Source organism: Perca fluviatilis, chromosome 20 (assembly GCF_010015445.1).
Source record: "Perca fluviatilis chromosome 20, GENO_Pfluv_1.0, whole genome shotgun sequence".
Lineage (NCBI taxonomy): Eukaryota > Metazoa > Chordata > Actinopteri > Perciformes > Percidae > Perca > Perca fluviatilis.
In genome coordinates, this window is record NC_053131.1 from 10757988 (window position 1) to 10785199 (window position 27212).

Below are 27212 nucleotides of genomic sequence, written 5' to 3' on the forward strand. Positions count from 1 at the left end.
ATTTGTGATATCTGAATCATCATTTTAATTCTCAGCGAATGGTTTTTATTCAGAGTGGCAGCCTGCTATAGTAATAACTGATTTAACCATTCTCTTAATGACAACAAAGATTAGCTTTCAGTCGAGTCAATCAAATATTCTATTCTGGCCAGCATTGGCTACTGAAGGTCACGACCAGCTGAACAGGTTTCTTTCACGGGAGAGTTGAAGCTGTGTTGCCATGGTAACTCTGTTGGCGAGAAGTAGTTTTAAGGACTCAGATATACAGCAACATAACATAATTCCCCCTCATTTCAGACAGACGCGTGTCAGAAAAAGTCAATATTTCAGACTGTGTTGTGAATCAGCGAAGCCTTAGGAAGAAGCTGTGGTGTTGTCACTGGAGAACAAATTATTCTTTAATTGCAAGAAAACAAAAGCGAGCGCTGGCTTGTAAATGGTACCCAGGGGGGTAGAAGTAGATAATGGGACAAAAAAATAAAATAAAAAAAATAATTTCGGAGACACTGAAAGCATCATTTTCAAATGCACAGCTTAAACAACTGGTGCTCCTTAAGATTTCACACAGACACAGTCAATTCTTCAGACACCCTGAAGCAGTCTCAACCGAGAATCACTTAAAACAAATGAAAATAAGCCCAATAAGATTTACGCTCAGTATGAAACGAAGAAAGTAGAAATGAAGAAAAGAAAAAAAAAATGCTGCAAAGCTTTTGTCCTCCATAAGCATTCTTCTTTTGCTATGGTTGGAGGGGTCTCAAATCCTGGGTGGAGCTCTCAACCAGCCCCAACCAGAGCATGAGAAACATACACTGATGCCGCAGGAAAATAAAATGGCTTCGCTTCAAAAACGCCATTAGCTATCAACAATATTTAACTCGTGTTTTATATTTTACATCTTTTATTGTCATCCCTGGTTTGACCAAAAAAGAAGGATGACATTGTCCAATTCATTTGTTCGTAAACAACAAAAATTAACAGCACTTTCTTTTTTTTCTTTTTCTTTTTTTTTTTTTTAGTTCCTTAACGTCTTGTGTTCGTAATCAGCATGAGTTCACGTGGCGTGCCACGCGACTACAAGACGCAAAATGAAAAAGCCGAGTTGTAGAAACCCATAGAAAACCCACTTCCTAAATTAAGTCGGTTAACAAATGACTTCTTTCCGAGGTGAGAAGGAGTTGTCGTTATGTTTTTAACTTCTTCTCTGAGGGAGAGGAGCCTGACTCGCCCTCCTCCGGTCCCACGTGAGTCCGCTTCAGAGCGCTCTGTGCCGGGCCTTTCTCGCTCTGCGGCCGGGTGTCTTCGGGTGTGACGCCGGGCTCTTCCTCGGATTCTGAGGAGACGTGGAGGTTCTCTCTCACGTGAGGCGCTACGGTCCGGTGTCGCCCGTTCACCCCGGGGCTCCGCCGGCTCGGGGAGTTACCGTCTAAAGCCGCCGAGCTGCTGCAAGCCTCGCCGCTATCAGAGCTGTCCAGAGCGGCGCTCTCTTCAGTCCTGCGGCCGTCCGGCGAGCGCTGAGACGCGGCCGGGTGTCTTTCCAGCTCCGTCTTGTCGCTCCCTTGGCTCTCGGAGGACATGACTGGACTCAGACAGACAAAGTCCGAAGGGCTCAGACATTTGTCCTCGTCTTTGGCGCCGGGCTTGATTTGGAGGGAGTTTTGCGCCTCGCCGGACGATGACGTCAGGTCCTCGATCGATATCGATGGGTAACTGCAGGAGTCGACGGCCGAGAACAGAGTCTGCGCGGACTCGGGTCGGTCCCCGGCTCTGGAGACCACGTGCGTGCGCCGGCGCCTCGTGACGTTGCGCCGCCTCACCGCGCTGCGCCGCTCCTCGTCGTCGCTGCTGGAGCTGGACGTGGAAGTGGAGGAGCTGGAGGCTCCGGCGGGCAGCGAAGGAGAAGAGGGGGGGCTGGACAGCGTGGAGTTGTCCCTGGGGCTCGGGGAGCGCGGCCGGGGCATGGGGTCCAGCCAAAACTCGCTGGAGTCCGAGTCCTCGTTGACGAGGAAGCCCGACTGATGCCGCTGGCGCCTGCTCCGTCTCCTCGGCCGCTCCTCCGCCTCCGCCGCGGCTCGCTCCTCCCCTCCGGAGGCGCCGGGTCCGGCCAGAGAGGACGACGACGAGTTGTCCGAGTCGCTGTGGGGAGCGGCTGCAGGGACGGCGGCCGGAGGAGCGGGCGTGGCCCTGGTGGCGCGGCGTCCCCGGGCGTGGAGCTGCATGATGGCCTCCTCGCTCAGGTCGCTGTCGGAGTCGGAGCTCCAGCCTTCGATCTCTCGGCGCACCAGCGAGTCGAAGAACGCCATCATGCGCGGGTCCTCCTGGATGGACTGGCTGACGTAGTCGTGGGACAGGCCGCTGCCGCTGTTCAGCACCAGGCTGATGTACTCCTCGTGGGTGTAGAGGCTGCGGGACTTGTCCTCCACGCGGCCCTCCAGGTCGCCGAGACTCTCGGGCTGCTGGTAGGGACTCCACACCTGAGACGGACGGAGAGACAGATGGGGAGGAGGAGTGGACAGAGATGTGGATGGAGGAATGAAGTTACGAAGGACAGGATGATAAAGGGAGAGGATGGAGACAAAGAAAAATTATTTAAAGTTGGACAGATAATAAGGCAGAATAAAAAAAAAAAAAAATGGAGAAAAAGTGCCCACTATAGAAGCATGCGTGAAGCGGATCTCCGCTAAAGATATGCGGCAGGAATATTTTCACGCGTCAAGTCAATTTACCTAAACCCCCCCCCCCAATATCATACATGTCTCCTCTACAACACCACGGACGACAAGTTTCATCTTGGAGGTGGAAAAACATATTAGGACACCACAGATCAATCTTTTAAGACTGAACGTTATGGTGCGTTCTTTTTGTCTTGTAATCGCGACTAGTAGCTCGAGCGTGACGTCACATCCGTGTCGAAAAACGAATAACCTGCGGGTTGTTGGCGTTCCTTTTTAAAAAAAAAAAAAAAAAAAAAGATGGATTTTGTAACATTTTTAGTAACATTTAGGATTCTATTCACCCAGTTATTGACATATTACACAACTATATTTCACAGTTTGATAGGCCTACATGAAAATTACGTTTTGATTAACGTTAACGTTAGGCTACTGCTCTGCTTTCTGCTCAAGGCTCGGCTTAAAGCCGTTGTTGTCATATAGCAACCGAGCGTCTCAGCTGCACAAGCTACAAAATAACTAATCTGGCGGTGTTTAACTCATAATAAGACTGTGCGACGCCTATAGGTAGCAGTATAGACGCTATGTTTAACTCATAATAAGACTGTAGCGAATGCCTATAGGTAGTAGTATACAGCGTATGTTTAACTCATAATAAGATTGTAGCGACATGCCTATAGGTAGTAGTATAGCCGTTATGTGTACTATTCTTCATTTGGTTACAAAGAAGGCAAAAGTACTTAAAATTGTAGATAACCACAATGTTTACTACGTGTGATGCATGACGTAGCCATCTTTGAAAGTGAGCTCGGGGTCCTCTGAGTTCAGACGACTTGACGAGTCGTAAATACGACCTTCGGTGGACTTTTGTCCACCGAAGTCGTTTTACGAGTTGTTTTCCGGAGTTACGACCCGGAAGTTGCAAAAAGAACGCCCCCGAGGTCGTATTTACGACTCGTCAAGTCGTCTGAACTCAGAGGACCCCGAGCTCACTTTCAAAGATGGCTACGTCGCATCACACGTAGTAAACATTGTGGTTTTCTACAGTTTTAAGCACTTTTGTCTTTGTTGTAACCAAATGAAGAAGTCGCACACATAGCGCCGTATACTGCTACCTATAGGCATGCGCTACAGTCTTATTAGGAGTTAAACATAGCCTGTATACCGCTACCTATAGGCATGTCTCTACAGTCTTATTAGGAGTTAAACATAGCGCCGTATACCGCTACCTATAGGCATGTCTCTACAGTCTTATTAGGAGTTAAACATAGCGCTGTATACTGCTACCTATAGGCATGTCTCTACAGTCTTATTATGAGTTAAACATAGCGCTGTGTACTGCTACCTATAGGCATGTCTCTACAGTCTTATTATGAGTTAAACATAGCGCTGTATACTGCTACCTATAGGCATGTCGCTACAGTCTTATTATGAGTTAAACACCGCCTGATTAGTTATTTTGTAGCTTGTGCAGCTGAGACGCTCGGTTGCTATATGACAACAACGGCTTTAAGCCGAGTCTTGAGCAGAAAGCAGAGCAGTAGCCTAACGTTAACGTTAATCAAAACGTAATTTTCATGTATCAAACTGTGAAATATAGTTGTGTAATATGTCAATAACTGGGTGAATAGAATCCTAAATGTTACTAAAAATGTTACAAAAATCCATCTTTTCTCCAACTCGTAGTATTGTGTGACAAAAAGAACGCAACAACCCACGGTAACTCGTTTTCCGACATGGATGTGACGTCACACTCGAGCTACTAGTTGCGATTACAAGACAAAAAGAACGCACCATTAGTCTGGGGAGTCTGCTCTGTCTCTTCTGCTGCACAAGAGGTGGGATCAAAGGGCACAGTTCAAATGACTCTGTACGCAATTGGATAGTCCTTCAACCAATCAGACCACAACAACGGGGTTTGAGCTGAGCTCCATTCTTTCGGCCACCAGCGGGGCTAGCTGGTAAATTAGGCTTTTACCAAAGCCGGTCGGCAGTAACGCAAACCCACCCTTCTTATGTAGGAATTGTTCCAAGGCAAGTTTCCGTTTCTGTTCCGTTTTCAGTTAAAACTTGCCTTTGATCGCTACGGTGGCCGCCATGTTGAACGTAAACAAAAAGCTGCTTGCCGTCGCTTCTCTATCGTCGTCGTGTTAAACCCGCCAATAGCGCGCCAGGTGGATAAGCCAGTCTGTGATTGGTCCCCGCTAGAGATGCACCGATTACAATTTTCCAGGCCGAGTCCGATTTTTCATTGAGTTTGAGCTGCCAATACCGATTTTCGCCGATACCAATTAAATTTTTTCTAACCACTTTACAGAACACACAAATATTTATTTTCTATCTTTTCTTTAATAGAACATTTTACATAGAAAATGTTTTTGAACAGATAATCGACCGCTATATAATAATAATAATAATAATAATAATAGAACTATATAAATTACTCCTGGTGTGGGAAATTCACACACATCCCACGCAGATTTGTAATGGAAGCAGGATAGATAAACGGACAGGTTTCCAGCCTGAGCTGCAGGGCGAAATCAAATCGCCGGCAGATCGGGCTGGGTTTACCCAGTCTACAGATCCTTTCCATTAAAGGACCACGCCAGAAAAGAGAAGGCATGCATGGAGTTTAACTGCAGGAGTTCTTGGAGTGGAAGGTAGATACTAGCTTAATAAACACGTGATTGTTCTGTAACATACTTATAAGAGACAATAAAATCTGAGAGTCAGGCAGGCAAGACGCTCCCGGTGTGGTATGGCGTGTGGCGGAGGACGGAACAAAACCGCGGCGCAGCCGGAACACAGCGCAGACGGGCCTGGTGGAAGGTCCGGGGTGAAGTGGAGAGTCCAAGGTCAATTTTGACAGATTTCCAGTTATTTATAGCCTTTTTTTTACAGAACACCTGGACCTGTATCACCTTTCACTCTGTACAGTAAAATGTACAAAACAGAGCGATTGTGTTACTGTACTGACAAAGAGGAAGCTGCAGCTTTCTCACCCTTCTGTGTGAACGGTTTCTCCTTGTACTATATGGATTTTAATAATCGGAGTAGGAAATAACATTTTCTGATTACCTTAACCCGATAAAGGTTTCAGTTGGACGAGTAAGTCTATTCAAATTAAGACCGAGAGAGAATGAGGAAGCATTTTAGACACACCTAATTAAACTGTAATTACCAAAGATTTTACTGTATTTTGGGACAAATTGGCAATTCAGTTTCATACTGTCAAATGCAACTTCATGTGACAAAATATATATTTGCACAGACATAAACCACGATATCAACGGGACAGGACGCCCATCCAGCCTGTGGGACGTATTGTGTTAGGTGTGTCGAGCCGTTAATCATGTTAAGGTGCTCTTATTTTATTACTTGCACTTATTTTCAGCTACAAAACTTAAGGAACTGAAGGGACTAATTCCACACACACACACACACACACACACACACACACACACACACACACACACACACACACACACACACACACACACACACACACACACACACACACACACACACACACACACACACACACACACACACACACACACACACACACACACACACACACACACGGGGAGTGGGCTGCTCACTGATTGATCCTGCAAAGGATAACAAAACAACATGTGTTCTCGAGGTGCAACAGTGCATCGTGAATCAATTAAAAATCAATATAAATGTGTAAAGATTACAAGCAGTTGACATAATTTCTTCTTTTTTTTTATTAATCGCGATGCAATTTTTAAACGACCTGGGACGTTTCCCTAAATCTACTTTAGATTTCACTTTGACTTCAGAGATCACTGCGTCTTCTTAGTTTATTTCTTTGAAGAGATTTTTATTTCTATTCATTTAGTTATTTTGATGTGGGATTTGTTTTGAAAATCTAATTATTATTATTTTTTTCATTTTTGTTATTTAGGATAAAATACAATTTCAGTTGCACTTTAATTGGCGGACACATCTGTTGTTTTGCACAGTATATATAAATAAAGGAATGTTTTTCAGTCATTTGTCTGCAGCTCATTCTGTTTAAAAATAAAAAATGGTGAGAAATTCGTATTGTGACCATAAAAAAAAAATCGTCAAATCATATTGAATCGGGAGTTGAGTGTATGGTTACATCTTAAGGGCCCTATCTTGCACCCAGCGCAGCGCAAAGCCTGACGCAAGACTGTCTTTGCTAGTTTAAGACCGACGCGGTTGTCAATTTAAATAAAATAGGGCCCTTAATGTGTTGTGTTTCTATGAACGGAAAAATAACTGACTGGTTTTAACTCAGTGAGCCATTCAGCCATCTCCAAATGCTGCCTGGTTTATTCATAAAGGTCAGCACCAGGACAAAAACAGTGACTCAGAAATACAGCACATGCAGCTGCTGTGTGCTACTGTTATTCCAACAAAATCTTAATGTTGTGTATTTGAACTATAAAATATAAAACTGATGTTGCAGCCTAATCAAGGTTAAGCTAGAGTGAAAGTGTTGGCAGTAACACTTGATATACTCATTCTCTTATGAAGCCTCCGGTTTTTGATCCAGGCTAGAAAGCCTGACGGTCTATCACAGTCTGGCTCTGGTTTCAGGAATACTGTTATCTGTGGAACCATTCATGTCTTCCCATCCCATGACCCAGTTTTTTGAACCCTGCCCAACGTCATCTGTTACAGACGACAGTCAATTAAAGGGGGAAATCCATCCATTTTCATTCCCCGCTCCACAGAGGGAAGAGCTCAGGCAGTTACTGCGGCGTGTCATTGGAGATCAATGTCTCACTTAAGGGCACGTCTACTGTCTGAACATCCAAGGACACAGACTCAAATTTAGGCCGGCTACACACTGCCTGCGTGGCGTGAGCGTGGAGTTTCTGTTGCGTGTCAGCTGCGTGGATTTTTCTATGTCTTTACACACCAGAAACGTGTCTGAAACTGCGCTGCTGCTGCTCACCTTGTCTGGACACATGTATGTTTCCCATTGATAAAATGAAATACCATGTTAAATATAAATATATACTGATTTGATTACAGAAAAGACAACGTTGGCAGTATTGACGGCAAAATAGGCTACAGAATATTTTGTTACTAGATACTAGAAAATCGATTTTTTAGTTTTTTTAAATTACATTTATATCTGCATTTATATCAAAACCTAGAGACTTTCAAACATCAACATGTCATTTATTAATATGTATTTGTGTCTAAATGACATATGACACAACATCTTTTCCTATTCTATTTTGCCTGGAAAGGCTTCCAACACGCTTGCGTGAAAAATAGGCGTCGGTTCTATTTCTAGCATGCACGCGTTTTCAGCGCGGCTCGAGCCACGCCTGAGACGTGCTTGTGTATAAGGCAGTGTATAAGCTCTAACCTGTTAACATGGGAGCCGAAATATGAACGGACACGCCACGCAGCTGACACGCTCGCGTGACGCATCCAGTGTGTAACCGGCCTTAGTCTGCCCACTTAGAGAACAATTTCTCCAACCATTGCATCATCCTGCTGCCCTGGAAATCCAGAGTTTTGAATTTGCTCAGCGAGTCACTCCGGCATTGGTAATGATGCTCATTAACTATGCCCTTGTAGCCGAGCTGCACCAATCACATCTGATATAGGCGGGCCAGAGGCGAGCTAAACAGATGACGACAGCACTGTGAAATCAAAGTCATTAGTAAACATTGCAAGATGGCTACGGATGAACACCAGTCGTTTGAAATGGCTTTGGACACTACAATGAACGAGTTAGACTTATCTTTTTATCTAAAAGGAGGAACAGAAGACGGCGCTGAAATCGTTTCATCTTTTCGGTATTACTTCGTTCGATTGCATTATGCTCCGCTCGGTAGCTAAGAGTTTAATCTACCAGTTAGCAGCTCAGCTGGTAGCTAAGAGTTTAATCTACCAGTTATCTCGCTGGTAGCTAAAAGTAAAATTACCAGTTAGCTCGGCTGGTAGCTAAGAGATTAATCTACCAGTTAGCTCGGCTGGTAGCTAAGAGTTTAATCTACCAGTTAGCTCGGCTGGTAGCTAAGAGTTTAATCTACCAGTTAGCTCGGCTGGTAGCTAAGAGTTTAATCTACCAGTTATCTCCGCTGGTAGATAAGAGTTTAATCTACCAGTTAGCTCTGCTGGTAGCCAAGAGTTTAATCTACCAGTTAGCTCGCTGGTAGCCAAGAGTTTAATCTACCAGTTAGCTCTGCTGGTAGCTAAGAGTTTAATCTACCAGTTAGCTCGGCTGGTAGCTAAGAGTTTAATCTACCAGTTAGCTCGGCTGGTAGCTAAGAGTTTAATCTACCAGTTATCTCAGCTGGTAGCTAAGAGTTTAATCTACCAGTTAGCTCTGCTGGTAGCCAAGAGTTTAATCTACCAGTTAGCTCCGCTGGTAGCCAAGAGTTTAATCTACCAGTTAGCTCGGCTGGTAGCTAAGAGTTTAATCTACCAGTTAGCTCTGCTGGTAGCTAAGAGTTTAATCTACCAGTTAGCTCGGCTGGTAGCTAAGAGTTTAATCTACCAGTTAGCTCTGCTGGTAGCTAGGAGTTTAATCTACCAGTTAGCTCCGCTGGTAGCCAAGGGTTTAATCTACCAGTTAGCTCCGCTGGTAGCTAAGAGTTTAATCTACCAGTTAGCTCCGCTGGTAGCTAAGAGTTTAATCTACCAGTTAGCTCCGCTGGTAAGTAAGCGTATGGGTACGCTCTGGATACGTCACCCCGTGTATTGTTGTGATTGGTCGTAGTGTTATCCAATTGCGTGTAGTGAGATTTTCAAATGCATGCTTGGTACTGCCCCTCCAGTTGGGCCATTTTCATTACTCATTGCCAGTCCCTTAATCTTTCAGATTTGATAAACGCCCACTGCTGAAGTTTTTTTTTCTGTAGCTCTGAGAGCCTTTTTTGACAGCTGACCAATGACAAGCGAGACTTGTCGTTTCCATAACAACATGAAAAACAATGGAGAAGGTGCCGATAGATAGACTTGTGCTGGTGTCGGAGCACAGGGAGTGACGGTTGTTTTATCTAGAGTCAGTAGTAGCACCGCTCCCTCTCTCTGTTCATTCTCTAGGTCGCTCGACCCATTTGTTTCATCTAGCACCGCTCCACATAGCACTCTTGGATACTATCGGAATAGCAACCAAGGACGCTCTCGGCTGCTTTTTGGAACCAAAACGCTGCCAGCTTGCTTTCTTTTTTTAAAACTACAAAAGCGCCCTATTCAACTTTTTCATGTAAAAAAATAAAATAAAAAAAGACAGCAAATGTGACCATGGCCTGTGCCTTCTTTCTTCAAAACACAGCAGCGATATTCATTGACCAACCTTGATGACTTTCTCCACGCCAGAGGAGCAGATCATGTAGGTGTGAGGGTTGAAGCGAACCTGGTTCACTATGGAGCGGTGACCCTTGAGGACCATGAAAGCCCCGTTTACCACGCGACCAGCTCCTCCTAGAAGAAAGCGCACGATGGGAGTTTGTTTAATGTGGTACTAGCAGACACAACACATGAGCTCAGAGTCACAGATATACAAGTCAGCGTCAAGGATTCATTCAAAACGAACCCAACCAGCCCTCTTCAGAACAAAAATACAGACTGTGAAATATGGCAGTAATGTCATCCTCAGAATATGCTATTAGTCGGACACCAAATAGGCCCAGTGCACATATTTTCAGCGTGAGTAACTCCGGGGAAAATAAAAAAAATCCAAAAATGTGTCAGAGCTACAAACGACCACATTCTTGGATAGTTTCATTTTTGGGATTTTCCTCCCAAACTAATTCGATTTGAGGCATGTTTACTGTAACCCTACTGCATGTGGAGCAGTTATTTTTTGGAACTTTTCAGCTTTTACCTTTGCTGTTTTTTAGTTAGTTTGGACTGGTGAAAACATTTAACCTCAAGAAAAGTTGATGCACTTCGATACGAGTAAGAACTCAAACCGACCTAAGACAAAAAGAGACAAACTGTTGATATAGGATATCCGATCGTTACTCAAGGCTGGAAAGTATATTGTAACCAAATGAACTGAGGGGCAAGCCACAGTCTGGGCTGAGGCTCACTGGCAAAGAGCACAGACACGTCCACCATTCTTTCTGGGGCTGAAACCTACAGCGACTGGAGGCCAATCATGTTTGTTTTGCCTACCCTGACGCCACGGAAATCTTTAACCTTGCAGCAGTCACCAAAACTTTGTCCTGAAAACTCTCTCTGATAAACAGTGTCAACTTAAACAACCCAAAACCATCAAGAAAACAAACTATTTAGCAGAGTAGACAGAAGAAAATTAACAATCTCACCATGGGACTTTGTCACGTGATGTGTCGTGATTTTTTTTTTGCAACCATTTTTTTTTTTGATCTATTCTTTTCTTTTCTTTTCCAGAATCAATTTTGTGTATTTGTTTTCCCCATTTTTTTTTAAACCAATGATTCCCCTAAATATTTTCTGTTTATACGGTACCGCTGATGCTACATCATATCCGTTTCCAGCAAAACAGAGCGAAAGCAGAAAATGCAGAAAATCCATGTCATGTTACTTCTTTACAAATGAAATAAATGACATGTGATGTGCATTCTTTTTAGAAAACAATTCGTTTTTAGAAATTAAGGAAAAGAAAATCGCAATACTCAAGACTATCGAATCGCAATTCACGAAATCACAACACAAATGCCATGTATCGTGAAAGAATCGAATTGGGAATAAAGCAAATCGCCCCAGCCCTAATAAATATGCAGTCAGAATAAGTAACTCACCTTCTTCTGGGTCCTTTGGGATTTTCCACATGTAGAGATTGAAGTCATCGGACCCAGACAAGATGTACTGAGGGGAGAAAAAATATTTATGTTTAGAGATCTCACACACACGCACACACACACACACACCCCTGGGGGGCGTAATAATATCTGGCCCAAAAGCACTGGATCTTATCGCAGCGCTTGGTCTCATAATGTGGATCAAAACACGCTCTTGACATGTGATGACAGTCTGACCCCAACACGGCTCCTGCTCCTCGTCTGAACTGTTCTGAGACTTTGTAAACAGATGGTTCCACTTAAAGCTGTCGCTTCAGGTAAGTTTGGACAGAGCCAGAGTGAGGGGATAGGCTCGGTTCTCATACATACATACATACATACATACATACATACATACATACATACATACATCTATCTATCTATCCATCTATCTAAATGCGACATGTAGAGAAAGAAGGGCTAAAAGCGGACTTTTTTGCACAGACTAATATCTGAAATACCTGGTTCAAATCCTGGCAGGAGTGTCCGGCTGTACAATGCTGTCTTGGCCGGTGTTACTACCATATGTGCTGTAGAGTGGCCAGCCAGTCTCAATCACAGCTAATGTTATAGCCATAGCAAAAGCAAACTGACTTCGTAAGCATCCACACCAGAATGACTTCCTTCTTAAAAATATTTTTCCACCTTTCTTTCCTCCTTTTATTTATGCTCTTTCTTCTTTCTTTTAGCACATTTCTATTCAATTGAAGTGTCTGTCTAGCTTTGTTTTACCATCTGGAGGAACATTATTGTCGAATTATTTACATTTGATTTTTGGCTTTGTCCCGTGCCGCTGGATTTCTGACATTCTGTCAAGTTGTGAATTATTTTTCTGCCTTTTTATCTGCCAAGGATTCTGTATTTTCAAGGACTTGCTCGAGTGACTATTACTTTTTTGTGTAAAATAACATTTCTTTCAGATGTCTTTATCTATTATAAAAAGGAACCAACATAAAATGCTCTGCAGTGACGAAAAATCATATTATTTCCATGAAACTTAGTGGAAGGGTGTAGCATGGGCCAAGTAAGAACCCATTACGTTTTGGAGCGGTGTACGAATCACGGGGCGGATACACTAATTATTTTTTACTTTTGTTAACACTGCGAGATAGGGCATGGCCTTGGCGGAGATATGCACTCTCTGAGTACCCTTCTTGTGGAACTCAGAGAACTGTAGCTCCAGGGCACATGAACACACTCTGAACACAACACCTGTGTGCTCAGCCTCCAGTTCCCAGAGGACACGTCAAGCAGGAATGTCACACCCATAACTCCCCCCTCCTCTTTCCTTTCCATCATTTTTGTGTGGTTAGTCGTCACCCTGCACCTCTGCTTTCACATCATTCTGAGAAAATCCTCTGCTGTCTGTGGTTCTGGGTCTACATGAGGAAGTTTCTGAAAACTTTCTGTCTGTGCCGTGAGAGCAATCAGGGGATAAAGCTCTCACTTAAGCAAAATCATCTGCTCATATGTTATAGTTTCCTTTGCCACCTCTTCTCTTTACCTCTAAACTGTGCTGTACTTACTAGCATACACATCCTTTGTTTACACTCCATGACATATTGGCCATAATGCTTCTAAAGTTTACTTTTTGGTTGAAGAAATTATCCAGTTTTCATCTCACACTGAAAGTACAGCTCCCAGTGGCTCTCACAACACTCCAAAATACCACTTAGCCCATAAGTTCACATGCAGTAGAAGGGGGTGATATGACTCAGATTGTCACCGTGTAAGTACATTTTTTAGTACATCTTCTGGAAAATCATCAAATATGGTGCAACAATCTACTAAGTATTGCCACAAAACAATCCTGATCAATGATCTTTGACTTACAATATTGCCCACAATGGTCCAATACAACCAGATATATCAAAGAAATACCATGGTTTAGAGCAGTGCTTCTCAAACTGTTTTCAAATATTTTTGTTATTTTTGTATATTTTTTCATCCAAGTATCCTCTGTGCAGAACAAAACAGTTTTGGTAGAATAAAATGCCTATATAAAGAGGGACAATAGAGCTCTGCATAAGTGTCTGATTTACTAAACAACATTAAAAACACTCAAATGCTACATTTCAAATGTTAAGAATCACTAAATTGATTCATTATTACAGTGTTTAATTATTTTAGGAATTATGCATGACTGATATTTTTTTAATTAAAAATAGCTCGTACCCCCTGCAGTACTCCCATTTGAGAAAGACTGCTATAGACAATAGAGCAATATCTCTGGTTGACAGATTTATATCATGTAACCGTATATACTGTATGGTTTGTATGGTCATATACATATGGCCATGTATGGCTAAACTCTACAAGGCATTGGAGTTTTCTGGCCCCTAGTGGTTCAAATTGTTTCACTGCAGCTTTTAGTCTATAATGAGAATTTAAAAAAGTGGTTATTAATACTAGTTATACCAGGCTGAAAAGCAGTGGTTCACCGACCTCTCTGATTAAGAGTTTTAAAATCGGTTGCACCTCTGAGCACACCCAGCATCACTGTTGGATGTGGTCAGAAATGTGCTCTGATGCATCTTTAACAACTACCAGTGATGTCACAGTCTACTGACATATCATGGAGTACACTGCTCTACAGTGCTAAGCATAAGTGAATACACCCATGCTAAAGTTGACAAAAAAAAAAATCATCTTTTGGAAATTGATCTTAATGCCTTAATTAAAAAAATGAGGAAAAATCTGACCTTTAAGGACACCAATTTTCTTTGTAAATGAATAATGTATCGTAAATAAATAAATGTTCTTCCTTAAAATACAGGGGGCATAAGTAAGTACACCCCTAAGTTAAATTCCCATAGAGGCAGGCAGATTTTTATTTTTAAAAGGCCAGTTATTTCAGTGATCCAGGATACTATGCATCCTGATAAAGTTCCCTTGGCCTTTGGAATTAAAATAGCCCCACATCATCACATACCCTTCACCATACCTAGAGATTGGCATGGTTTTATTTCATTTAGCCTAATAGCTGGTTTGATTTGCATTGAGAGATGATTTTATGGAAAGTACCTCATGCCAATATCTAGGTATGGTGAAGGGTATGTGATTTTGTGGGTGTGTATATTTTAAAAAGGAAAAACGTTCATTTATTTACGATACATTATTCATTCACAAAGAAAATTGGTGTCCTTAAAGGTTGGATTTTTCCTCATTTTTTTAATTAAGGCATTCAGATCAATTTCCAAAAGATTTTTTTTTTTTATTCCTTTTTAGTCAACTTTAGCATAGGTGTATTCACTTACGCTTAGCACTGTACATCACTGCAGCACAGTGAGAAGTTAAACCACTGGCGGTCAGCAAAAACAGGACTTTCAAAAGGATGTTACAGTGTACTTTGGATGATCTGTCCAACGGACCATTTTTTTATACGTCTTCAAGGATTCAGCACCCATATTAGCATTTTGGACTATTGATTGACTGTCGTTATCAAATCCAAATGATCCCAGTAACTGTTAGTGTTGTTCTGATACAGGTTTCAGAAATGCCTGCGATACTGCCTAAAATGCTGGGATTGTATTGTATTGTATTATATCACAATATTTTTCAACAAATACATCCATGTCGATGTTGCGGCGATATTGTAGTGTTGACTATTGGTGCTTTCACAAAATATTTACACAATGAGAGTTTTGATAAATGATCATCAGTAATGTGGATACAATGACTACGTGGGTAAAGGCAAATAATAGAACAGTTAGAACAGTCTGCTAAGTTCATAAAATGACATCACTTTACTGTAATGCAGCCTTTAAAACCAGGAAAAGAGAACAATGATGTAATGTCATGTCATTACGATATCCAAAATTTAAGACGATATCTAGCCTCATATATCGACTGCCCAGCCCTAATTAGCCCCGAATTTTTTTTAATAAAAGTAGGTTATTTTCTGTTATGACTGACTGTCAAACTCGATAATATAAGACAGTTATATGGCTTTTATTCTCTGTATGCATTTGTTCATGTTTCACAAAGGGTTTAACCTGAGACAGGCCATACACCAATCAATCACACTGGAATCGGATCGGTATTAGGTTTTGGCCAATACGCAAACTCAGGAAATCAGAAATCAGTATGGAGAGGGTAAAAATAGTATCAGAACTTCTCTAAAAACTACACCCCGAAGCTTCATCCTTGGTTACATTAGTACTCTTTGTCAACACAGGAGTAACCAGGTATACGTATACTTTTAAATATCAGTTGAGAAACATAAAAAATGGTCAGTATTCTTCATTAGTTGGACATAATTATATACATACTATGTATAATAATAATAAATAATAATAATAATAATAATAATAATAATAATTAGTCATTTACTGTATATGATCAAAACCTGAGCTGCTGCTTGGCCTTTAACAGTGTACATGTACTGAGAGCGACATACACAGGGCATGAGGGATACTACATCATTCGAGCTGCAACGATTAGTTGACTAATCGATTAGTCGATCGGCAGAAAAATAATCGATAAAACTAATTTTTCATGCAAAATGGCAGAAAATGCTGTTTCAGCTTTTCAAATATGGCGAAGACATCCCTTTGGACTTTGAGATACTGGGATAGAAATCTTACATTATTTTCTAAAAATTTAAGGACCAAACTATTAATCGATTAATCTAGAAAATAATCAGCAGATTAATCAATAATGAAAATAATCATTAGTTGCAGCACTATACAAAATCAGTTTTTATAGGATATGAAATGTAAACCTTGTGGAATGGTATTACTACACTTAAAACCAGAAATCACATCTGATCAATCAGAAATCAGTGGTCTCAAAAGTGTGGCAATAGGTGAGCAGATTCAAAATCAGCAACCTTCTTATTCAGTTTTAACCTGATTTTGCAACCTTTAAACTCCCGCCCCCCCCCCCCCTCCCTCCCCTTCCCTCACGTAGAGGATCACTTTTTAAGTCTCCAGGAGCTCCACTGACACCAGAGCATAATGTTAACATAATAAACATGGCTGCAGGCTGAGGTCATGTCTGAGGAGGACCAACGGGAGGCCATTGGCTGATACAGCAGCTTCTAGTGTTCCTCCAACTCTAAGAAAAGTCCTAATCTCATACAAGGAACTCATACTTTCTATTTTTATTTCGATTCGTCCCACATGTTTCCAATATTCTCCTTAGATTTTAAGCAACCATGTCAGATAAAACAATGTCTCCACTGTTTGTTTTCTTCTATCAAAATAACACTCTGGAGAGCAATATATTTACATGCAAGACATTGCTTTTATGGCTGCACATTTCAGAAATACAGTATATCTATATCTATTAGGGCTGGCGATTAAACATTTCAATCGCAAGAGTGTCCTAGTTAACACATGCACATCGCACATTTTATCTGTTTAATGCTTAAGTGGTATTTTAGACTCGACTACTCCGTTGGGAGATGTCAGCGCTGTTTAACCGAGTATGTGGACTGCATGCATGGGAATGAATTACAATGGGAATATATTTGAATATATTTAAAAGTCGCTAAGAGGGTCTGAAAAGTCACTACTAGCAAGAAAGTCGCCAAATTGGCAACACTATCCACAACGTGACTGCTGCAGCTTCCTCATTTCCCAAACTACAGAGCAAAATCACAGAACCTGCTTGCGTTAATCGCATGAAGAAAAAAAAATTGCGTTAACTCATTAACACATTAATTTTGACAGCCGTAATAAATAAATAAATAAATATAAATATAAATATAAATATAAATATATATATATATATATATATATATATATATATATATATATATATATATATATATATATAGACACACACATATTTCCCTGTATGTAGGTGGTTGGTTGTTTGGCACATTTTGAGGAATCCGCCTGGAGATTCTTAATCTTTTTCTCCTGTAATTTCTCTGCACTTCCCTTGCGCTTCGGTGGTCGTCTGTCCATTTTAACGTTAATGCTAAACTTCCAGCATAACTATTACAGCTTCGTGTCTCAGGGTCTGGAGGCGTGGCCATAGTGGGATTCGTAAATTTGCGGCCTGGAGTTGGGAGGGGGGTTCCTGGATTTGATTGGGTCAGGCCAGTGCCAATAAAGAAAATTAACCAATGGGCCGCTGTGAGTTCTTTATGGGCTTGCCCCCGCCCGGCAAAAAAAAAAGCCTATTTATATCGGCGATTCGGCCCAAAAGTGCGTCGGCCCACCGGGAAAATGCCCGGTATTCCCGATGGCCAGTCCAGCCCTGACTTTATCTAACCGCGTGCCGATCGGCCGGAGAAATGTATGCAACTGCCGGCAACAAAACAATGTGATGGAAAGCCCAAGAGCCCTGTCATTAATCTAACGTGTCTGTGTACGAATGTATTTGCCTGTTGGGTAGACAGCAATCAGTTTTTGTTGGATGACCACTTTTTGGCATATATGACACCGGTAGCCGGGGAACCGCAATCAATGAGTCTTCTAGTTCTAGGGATGCAGCAACTCCACGCCCCCGCTGCTGTACTGCGCATGTGTGGGGACACACGCACAGCGATATCCCGATTTATAGATAGATTAACCAAGTTCCTATAATCCCTACCTGTAATGATGACAGCTTTAGGTCAGGATTGTTACGATGTGATGACCCACCTGATCTTTGTCCCCGGCGAAGCAGCAGCTTTTCATGGTGCAGGAGTTGAAGTAGCCCTGGTTGTCGAACTGGAAGCTGGGCAGGCGGGAGTGCAGCTCGTAGAGGACGGGCGGCAGGCGGCGGCGCAGTGCCAGCAGCTGGGTGCCCGTGCTGTTGAAGCGAACGCTCATGGCGCTCTGCAGGGACATGCTGCCTCCATAACGCAGCAATGAGCTGAGAGGACAGAAGGAAGGCAAACAGTAGAGGTATCAGGTAAAACTTGTACGTACCATAATTCTCGATTTTGTGCTTTTTAAATCTGCCTCGATCATAAATTGAGACTTCAGATGAGAGGAGCATCCCAAATCCAAACAACTTAATCCCTAACGCAGTTGAGCTCGTTATTAAAGCCATATTATTGCAAAGGATTGTGAATTAGTTATCATTGAGTCTTTTTATTAGTGGGAATTATTTATTTGATGTTTAAATTCCATGTTCGTATTTTGAAAGTTGTGTACATTAAGACATTTTTTTACTACACATGTCCAGTTAACAAGATACCTTATTTTCAAGTGGAACAAAAAACATGACGTTTAGAAGAATTCTAAACTTCGCTAGAGTGGGACAAAAACCTTTGATGACCATATGGCGCAAAAGAAGAACGATAGGTTCGATAATTCCAAATTTTCCTTGAGAGGAGCTATGTGGTACATTGTACATTGTGAGGTGAAACTGAAAACGTGAATGTTATGGGAGATGTTAATAAACTGTCAAAACCAGATGATAGTATCTCCAGCCTTCTTTGCAGATGTCAGTTAATAGTAGAACGAGTAGTAACAGAGTTACTGATTATGTGGAGACGAGTCAACACGTTCTACCTGACTAGTTTTCAAAAAGATAATGATTTACAGTAAGTTTGGATTTTGCCCGTATACTAATAATTAAGGTATCACAGTTCAATCTTGTTGCTTCAAAATAACGTGGAAAAGTTTTGAATAGACATCTACTTTTCTTGCCAACTATTTAATGCAATCTGACACACAACACCATCAGTAGATATGCTGTAATGTGTATACACGTAGAGAGACTTAATCAATTAGTCAATACTTAACCCTCCTGTTGTCCTCGGGTCAAATTTGACCCATTTTCAAAAAGTCTCTATATCATAAATGTGGGGTTCTTTTAACAATTTGCCCAAAAAGAATAACGTGGATGGTTCCATACAACGTTTTTTAGAGTAAAATAAATGATCAGTTCAATATTTTCAATTAATTAGTTGTTGTTTTTTATTAGAATTTTATAGCATTTGAAAAAAAAAAAAAGATAAAAATGCTTCAAAAATGTGCAGGTTGTTCTTGTTTTTTTTTTTTTTTTTAAAGAATAACTTAAAAAATAATCAGACATCAGAAAAAGTGACAAACTTAGAAAAAAGTCAGAAAAAGTGACAAAAACTTGATTAAAAAAAAACAAAAAACGTAAATAAATAAACTAAAATCGACAAAGACATCGGAAAAAGTGACAAAGAACTTGGGAAATAAAAGCTTCAAAACGTCAAAAAAGCCACAAAAGTGTCAAAAGATGACCAAAACATAATAATAAAAATAAAAAACGTTTTCATTTCGACCCAGAATGACAAAAAGCGGCGTGGTCGACGGGAAGACAACACAAGGGTTAATTAAAATGCAACAGCCTAAATTAAATACACTTCTTCAACCGGAATCTATTTTTAAACTGAATAGTGAGATGAGGGAATTTCTAACTGTAAACATGCCCACACTGCAGACACACAGAGCCAACAGTGGAGGAAGAGAAATGACTCAGTGCTTACTTTTACTGGACGGGTCGTCTTTTGTGTACGAGTAACCGAAACCTAACCAAACCCGAGGATGTGTAGACACACACTCAGCCCGAGTTGTTTTCAACAAACATTTGGGTTTCTGCAGTGAGAAGGTTGGCCTCACACAGACGACCAGTGGTGATAAGTTTAACAGTAAGACAACAGCGCCACCTGGTGCACTCTGTCGATACAAACAACTCATAGACTGACTGTCCAAAATCTAAATGAATGACGACACATTTTTAAATGACCATTAAAATAGTCAGTAGAATGGATTTAATAAAACCTTGGTCACACATGACATCTAAGCAACAATGTACATGAACACATGAATACATTAATACAAACTTCTAATTTGATTTTGTCGGCGGCATGCATTTATTCAACCTCACAATTGTTTTTCGTTATTTTACTACTTTAAAATGCTTTGTCTGTTTTACTAACTTGAATTACAACGTGGGTCTTTGTTTTCATTACCTCCACTGTGCTTTATTTATAATATTTTTCAGTGATGCTGCACTAAATGTTAAATTCTCCAAAGGGTAACAATAGGGTTTAATCTCCCCTGGAAAACTGGGTCGAGAGAGATAGAAACTTTAGAAGGTGAAAGGAAAATTGTCTAACCTGCGCGGCTTGCGGATGTCCCATAATCCAACTCCCTCCTTGGAGTTGGCTGTGGCGATCAGCCTGGGCTCCACAGGGTTAAACATCACACTGTGGAAGGCCGAGGGGTAGCTGGCCAGGCAGAATGGCTCTACAGGAAGAGAGGAGGTGTTTAAATGAATTATGATTACAAGATTATTGACACTTTAACACTGACAGTGTCGGTCTGTCGGCCCACCGCTTTGGTTCGGACTGAAATATCTATAACACCTTGGCACTAAACGTTGTACTGACATTCATGGTGTCCAGGCGATCCCCTAACTTTTCAACTAGCACCACCATGACGTTCACATCTGTTGTTTTGAGCTAAATATCTTGACAACTACTTACAATTCACTTTACATATAGAGTAGGTGTAGCGAAGCTAAATATAAAAAAAAAAAATGATGCATGGTTCTGCTGCACTGCTAGCAAAGCATGGACACGTTTGTGAATGGACTGCCGGGTAAACGTAAAGCAGACGATGAAGCTACACCTAACGCTACCACTGGGCAGTGGTGGCCTAAAGGTTAAAGAAGCAAGCTTGTGACCGGGAGGTCGTCGGATCAATCCCCAGACCGACAGGATAAAATCTGGGTGGGTAAAGTGAAAGAGCAGAGCTTGTCCCTCCCTCATTACCACCACTGAGGTGCCCCTCCAGTGGAGTTGCTCAGTGGCCAGCAGATCAGACTGTGGTTGTACTGGGCAGCTTCCAGGTATGAATGTGGAACTGTGTGAATGGGATCAGTGCATTCTCTGCAAAAAGAGAGCCTTCCTCTCAGTGAACCTTCCCTGAATAAAAGATACAACTACAACTTTTTTCCTCTCTCTCTTTAAACAGTAATATGAACACTAACACAATATTAGGATGATTTATATAGTAATTATATAAAATCTATTTTTATGGCAAATATGAAACACAAATATGAAAACTAAAGCAATAATATCTATCTCTCCCTGAGAAACAGCTGATCTCAATTCATTTCAAAGGGGCTTCATATAGGAAACAGATGTTTACACTGCCAAAGCAAGTGTTAGATTAAAAAAAGAAAAGAAAACGATCTACTACTCCTCTACTAGTCTCTCTCTCTCGTCAGGTGGGGGTGGGCTTGAAAATATTTGTATCTACAAAAGGGAGGCCCTGCAGAAAAAGTTTGTTTACCACTGATCTAATGACAAAACTGATGACATCCCCATCAGCCTTGGCTGTACTGTTCTTTATTTGTAGTGCTCATTAGCAAATGTAAACATGCAAACACACTAAACTAAGATGGTACATACCTGCCTATCATCAGTATGCTAAGAGTTGTCATTGTGAGCATGTTAGCATGTTGACATTAGCATTAGATCAAAGCACCACTGTGCCTAAGTCCAGCCGAACAGAGCAGCTAGCATGGACGCTTAGTCTCGTTTATACTTACATATAAACTTATAGATTTTTTTTTAGGATTTCTTTATTTAAAAAGATACAACGCGCATTGATCAACATGAGCACAAAGTCCAACATGTAAATGTGCCAGATGCAGCCATGCAGGCTAATTACCATCTGCAGTCCCCAACAGGTTGATGGGTTAAAACATTAGATAAACTACAACAATACAACACACAGCATACAACAACAACATATAGACAAGTCAAATGACACAACCACTATTCCAGATCACGACAGCTGGCAGGTTGACGGCATTATATTTAAAGAGACAGCTTGACTAACAAACAAGCGCAAAACATTTGTGCGTGACTTTCACCTTTTCGAACTGCGAGTGGCGTAACAGACTGACATACAAAGCCTGCTGGCAGACATGGAATACTGATTACTGCTAAATGTATTATTAGGCCAACTTGGTCACAAGGAAGGCTTCAAAAATAGAAGGATGTGGACGTCATGCAAGATGATCCACTGCATTTTTAAAGTTATCAACAAGTCTCACTAAGTCCTGTCATGAGGTACTAGACACCCTTTTCACTGCAACAGAGACCTTTAAAATACAATGTGTTAATTACAACCTTATTATCGCTACTGAGAGAGATTATGATGTGTTGTCACACAGACGACAAGCAATGTATGGTCATAATAGGTTATGGTTCGGAACGTTATCGCCCCTTAAATCATATAGAGGTCAGTAAATGGGTGCAGGGTTGAAATCGCAGGTAGTAAATGCACAGTTTTTTTGGTTCACTTCCTGTATTTGGGTTTGAGTTTGAATGTGAAAACCCCACCCCAAACAACCTGGACTATCTATCCTACAAAAAGCTCCAGGTTCGGTTCAAATGGACCAAACTGCCAAGATGGGAAAGCAACCTTAAACCACTGTACAGGGTAGTTTTCATATAAAATCAGCTAACTTTACACACTCGGCGTTTGTTACAGGAACATATATGCCTCCTCGGCTTACCTGCACTTGGCGGTTCACGGGTGTCCCAGATAAGAACGCGTCCGTCATCAGATGAGCTGGCAAACACGTTGTCATTGACCGGGCTGACAGACAAGCTGTACACGGCGTCGATATGCAGGAACACGTTCAGAGTTTCCCTTCTGTTGGAACAACAATGTGAATTGCTAATTAGTGTGAACGCAGTATCTTAGAGTATGACTTGATGCTACAGTAATGAGTATGGTTTGTTCTATTTGACCCACCTCTCCACGTCGTGAAGAATCACCTGTTCGTCATTTCCTGCAAAACAGCAAACAGACAAACAGTGAAGGAATGCAGGTCCACAGGACCAACGATCGGCTGTCGTCTTCAGCCTCCATCGCTGCTGAGATGCAAAACTAGCTTGGCCTTCAGGCTTGTTTTAAACTGTGTGGTTAGCTATTTATCTATCAACAAAGTCTTGATACACTACACTATTATTAATGTTCTTTCCTCTCGACTTATTTGCATGGCAGCTTGACAGGGGTCAGTAAGAAGCCTTCACCACATGCCTCCAAAACATAATTCAGCATCTTTTTTTTTTTTTTATGATTAACATTTTTTTTTATTTAGTTTGAAACAAAACACCAAACATACAGCTTGCTTGCGTCTTGTATATATATATATATATATATATTGGTATATTAAAATTAGGTCCACCTTTACCAGCTGTAACATTCCAATGCATCAATAACTTATCGAAAAATATAATATACTTTTTTCTGCATAATGGGTATTTTTACTTTTAGTATATTTTGCTTAGACAAAGAATTAAGACAAGATAAAATAATACCCATAAGACAATACAATAAAACAAAAAAATAGACAACTATATATATATATATATATATATATATAGTAACCCTAACACTTCTGCAAGCCCTTTTCGGTCCCATTTAAGATTTGTATTTTTAACTTTTATTTCACTCCTTGATTTTTCATTCTAAATTAGTTACTTTGCTGCATCCGAAATTGCAATGACGTTTTCTCATTTAATCAGATCTACCTTTTACCTACACGCCCCCCAACAGTGACAAGCCACAAAAACACCGGCACAGGTCAAAGGACAAGGATGAGGAATAAACCTTGTTGTTGTGAAAGAGATCTGAGATAGGTTTGCTTTTCTCTTACCACCAGAGAAGACCTTTTTGTTGGTGCTGTCAAAGGCCAGGCAGAAGATGTTGGACAGGTGCTCGCCCTTCAGTTTCACAGGCTTGGACCGAGCACTGATGGCTTGTTCCATGTGCCACAGGAGCACCCGGCGGTCATCTCCTCCTGAGGACATGACAACAAGGATTCACAACACCAAAACAAAAATGCATTTTATAGACTTTTTTCACAGCAGACATTTTGACTTGTCATAGTAGGAAATTGATAACCTTAACGATGGCTCAATTCCATCAAGTGTCCCAGTAAGTTATTTCAGTGAGTCAGCGTGCACAATACCAGGGCCTCTCCTAAGTGGAATGCAGCCATCATTAATGGGTTTGAATACACCTGTGCTTTTCCTACTATGGCAGGTCAACATGTCTGCCGTGAAAAAGGTCGATGGTCTAGGGCGGTTGATTCTAAACTTTTAGATTAAGGTACAACCCCCCTGTCGAGAGTTGCAAGAAGTTCAACCAAAGACAGATGTTCCCTTCTCAGATTAGATTGATTGCCATCGATTTTTAGAGACCTGAAGAGGTGAAACTCTTCAGTAAATCACAACAAAATGGAAAGATTTAGAGCTACAATTGGTTGATTACTTAGTTGCTTGACAGAAAATTAATCAGCAACTATTTCGGTAATTGATGACCATTTAAAAAAAAGGTACTTGTACTTTACTTGAGTATTTCCATTTTGTGCTACTTTGTACTTCTACTCCCCTCCATTTTGGAGGCAAATATTTTACTTTTTACTGCAACACATTTATTTGATAACTTTAGTTAGTAGTTGCAGATTCAGATTAATATTACAAACTACAAACAACAAATAAATCATGATGTATTGTTAAAAAGGTTAAGTTGGGATAGTGTTACATCTTTGGATAAAGTTTTTATTTATCCAAGATAAATCACAAGCATTATATAAGTATATATAAATAAATAAATGTATATAATATTTACATATACATATATGAATATATGTATGTTAGTATGAGGAATTAAAATTAGGTCCACCTTTACCAGATGTAACACTCCAATGCATCAATAACTGTTTGCGAATATGTACTTTTGCTTAAGGAACATTTTGAATGTATGACTTTACATTCAAAGTATTTCTACTAGTGATATGTCCACTTTTACTACTAAAAAGATCTCAGTACTTCTTCCAAGACTGTTATTAACTTCATATCTTTGGGTTTAGGATTGTTGATCAGAGAAAAAAATGCCATTTGACTGTGGAAAACTGTCAAATGGACATTTCATACATAATTTATGGACATTTAATAGAATCAATGATAATTTATGAATCAAAATATCGTTTTATCTAAGTTAGTTAGTTGCAGCCCTACACAATAGTCTGCAAATAAGCTCTTTCGCATCAAAGTGGCAGAGCTAATGAGGGGCATCTGAACAATGTCACTTACCTGGTCAAGGGGAGCCCAGCTAATATAACGTTACTTAAATGTAGGAAGTTATACAACTGCAGTTCTATTGTGCAAAGTAAGACCAAAAACGGAAAGCCTCAGGTTGTTATACTAGGCCAGGTGATGGTTTTTAATCCTCTCAGGACATAAATAGCTTCGTGGTTTCAGGAGGCAGATATGATTAGACCCATCCTAGAGAAATAATGTGCACTTAGAGGCCAAAGTGATGAGCTTGTGGACTGTCATATGGGACTGGTCCGGGGCTGCTGCTGCTGCTCTCTGAGCTGCTGGTTGTTTGGTATGGTTTGACGTAAGCGAGCTAGCAGGGTTAGCTAGGCTAACTTAGCATCGGCTAGCCCATAGGGAGATTCAGCTGACTGCCCGGCTAGTTAGCGTTAGCATGCTACAACAAATTAAAACAGTCTCAGTCAGGGGGGGAAGAGGGATTTGTCAACTTACCAGACACGAGCCATTCTCCGCCGTTGTTGGAGAACTCAATGGCGTTGACACAGCCGAAGTGTCCGAGCATATCCTTCTTGTAGAGGCTGGTGCACCCGGCCATCCTGCGTCTCTGGAATTCCTCCTTCATGAGCGGCTGCCCAGTCAGCTCTCTGCGGGACAGAAAGCCCACTGAGGAGCGCATACCGCAACCCTTCAGCTCCTTCATTATCACCATGCAAAAATACTCTCTGCCTTTTGTTCTTCACCACTGCACCGTGGACATCTAATAGTTGGGTTGATGTGGCTCACGGTTGTTCTTGCTCCGTTTGGTCTACATTATGGTGGAGCCCCGCTGCCTGCCCGCTGGTGTCGACGTTGTTTTGTCCCTCCTCTGTCTTCTCGGCAGTCCCAGCAGCAGCTTCCTGCTCCGGTGGAGGATCTCTCTCTCTCCCCCTGTCTGTCACTCAGCATCACCAGCACAGGACCTAACCTTAACGTTACTCCACTTTCATTTACAACAACAGGCTCTTATTTCAAATTTCACCTTTCATTAAACCCATGCCAAGTAGTTTCTACCAGAGGTCTAAAGTGTACCTAAATTCACCACCAGTCACATGTTTAGGTTGAAGCAAACTTATGGTGTGTGGTATACAACTGGCAGGGGTGGAAGTATGTAGATCCTTAAAGTAAAAGTATTAACACACTGTAAAAAATAAAATAAAATAAAAACTTACTAGGCCTATACGTAGGCTACTTACAAGAAAAAAGTCCTGCATTAAAAAAATGTTACTTGTGTGAAAGTATGTAGGCTAAGTATAATCATGCGGGAAAATGGAGTGTTTTAAAATTGAAATCACTCAAAAATTGCCCCTGTGACTGTTACTACACTATATTATTAGATTATAATTGCTCATGCAGTAAAAGCAGGATTTTACTGTTGTAGTTGGCTGAGGTGGAGCTCATTTTTTAAACAATTTTTTATAGCCTACTAGTGATTGCAAATAGTGATTATTTACATTATGGATTAATTGGTTTATTTCTCAATTGATTGATTGATTGATTGATGATTGATTGGTAAGCATTCTGAAAATAGTGAGAAATGCCTCCCAGAGCCCAAAGTGACACATTCACAATGTTTCTTTTGTCCAACTAATAGTACAAAAACTATTAAATGAACTGAAGTTATTAAAAGAAGCAAATAGTCCAGCTGGAACATGAAATGTTTTTGCATTAAAATTGAATTCAAACTATTTCAAAATAGTTTTTTTT

The 27212-nt window shown here is 40.9% G+C and overlaps 1 protein-coding gene across 1 annotated transcript; it reads right to left on the reverse strand.

Annotated features, from left to right (window-relative positions):
• Positions 1-373: 373 nt before the first annotated feature.
• Positions 374-26511, reverse strand: dcaf5 (ddb1 and cul4 associated factor 5). Its single transcript, XM_039786488.1, has 9 exons — positions 25962-26511; positions 24062-24205; positions 23155-23191; positions 22913-23052; positions 20499-20628; positions 18058-18271; positions 11423-11489; positions 9991-10118; positions 374-2474 (listed from the first exon to the last, which is right to left on the reverse strand). Exons 1-9 carry the CDS (start codon positions 26176-26178, stop codon positions 1185-1187), a joined length of 2367 nt encoding a protein of 788 aa, XP_039642422.1. The 5' UTR covers positions 26179-26511; the 3' UTR covers positions 374-1184.
• Between the last annotated feature and the right edge of the window lie 701 nt (positions 26512-27212).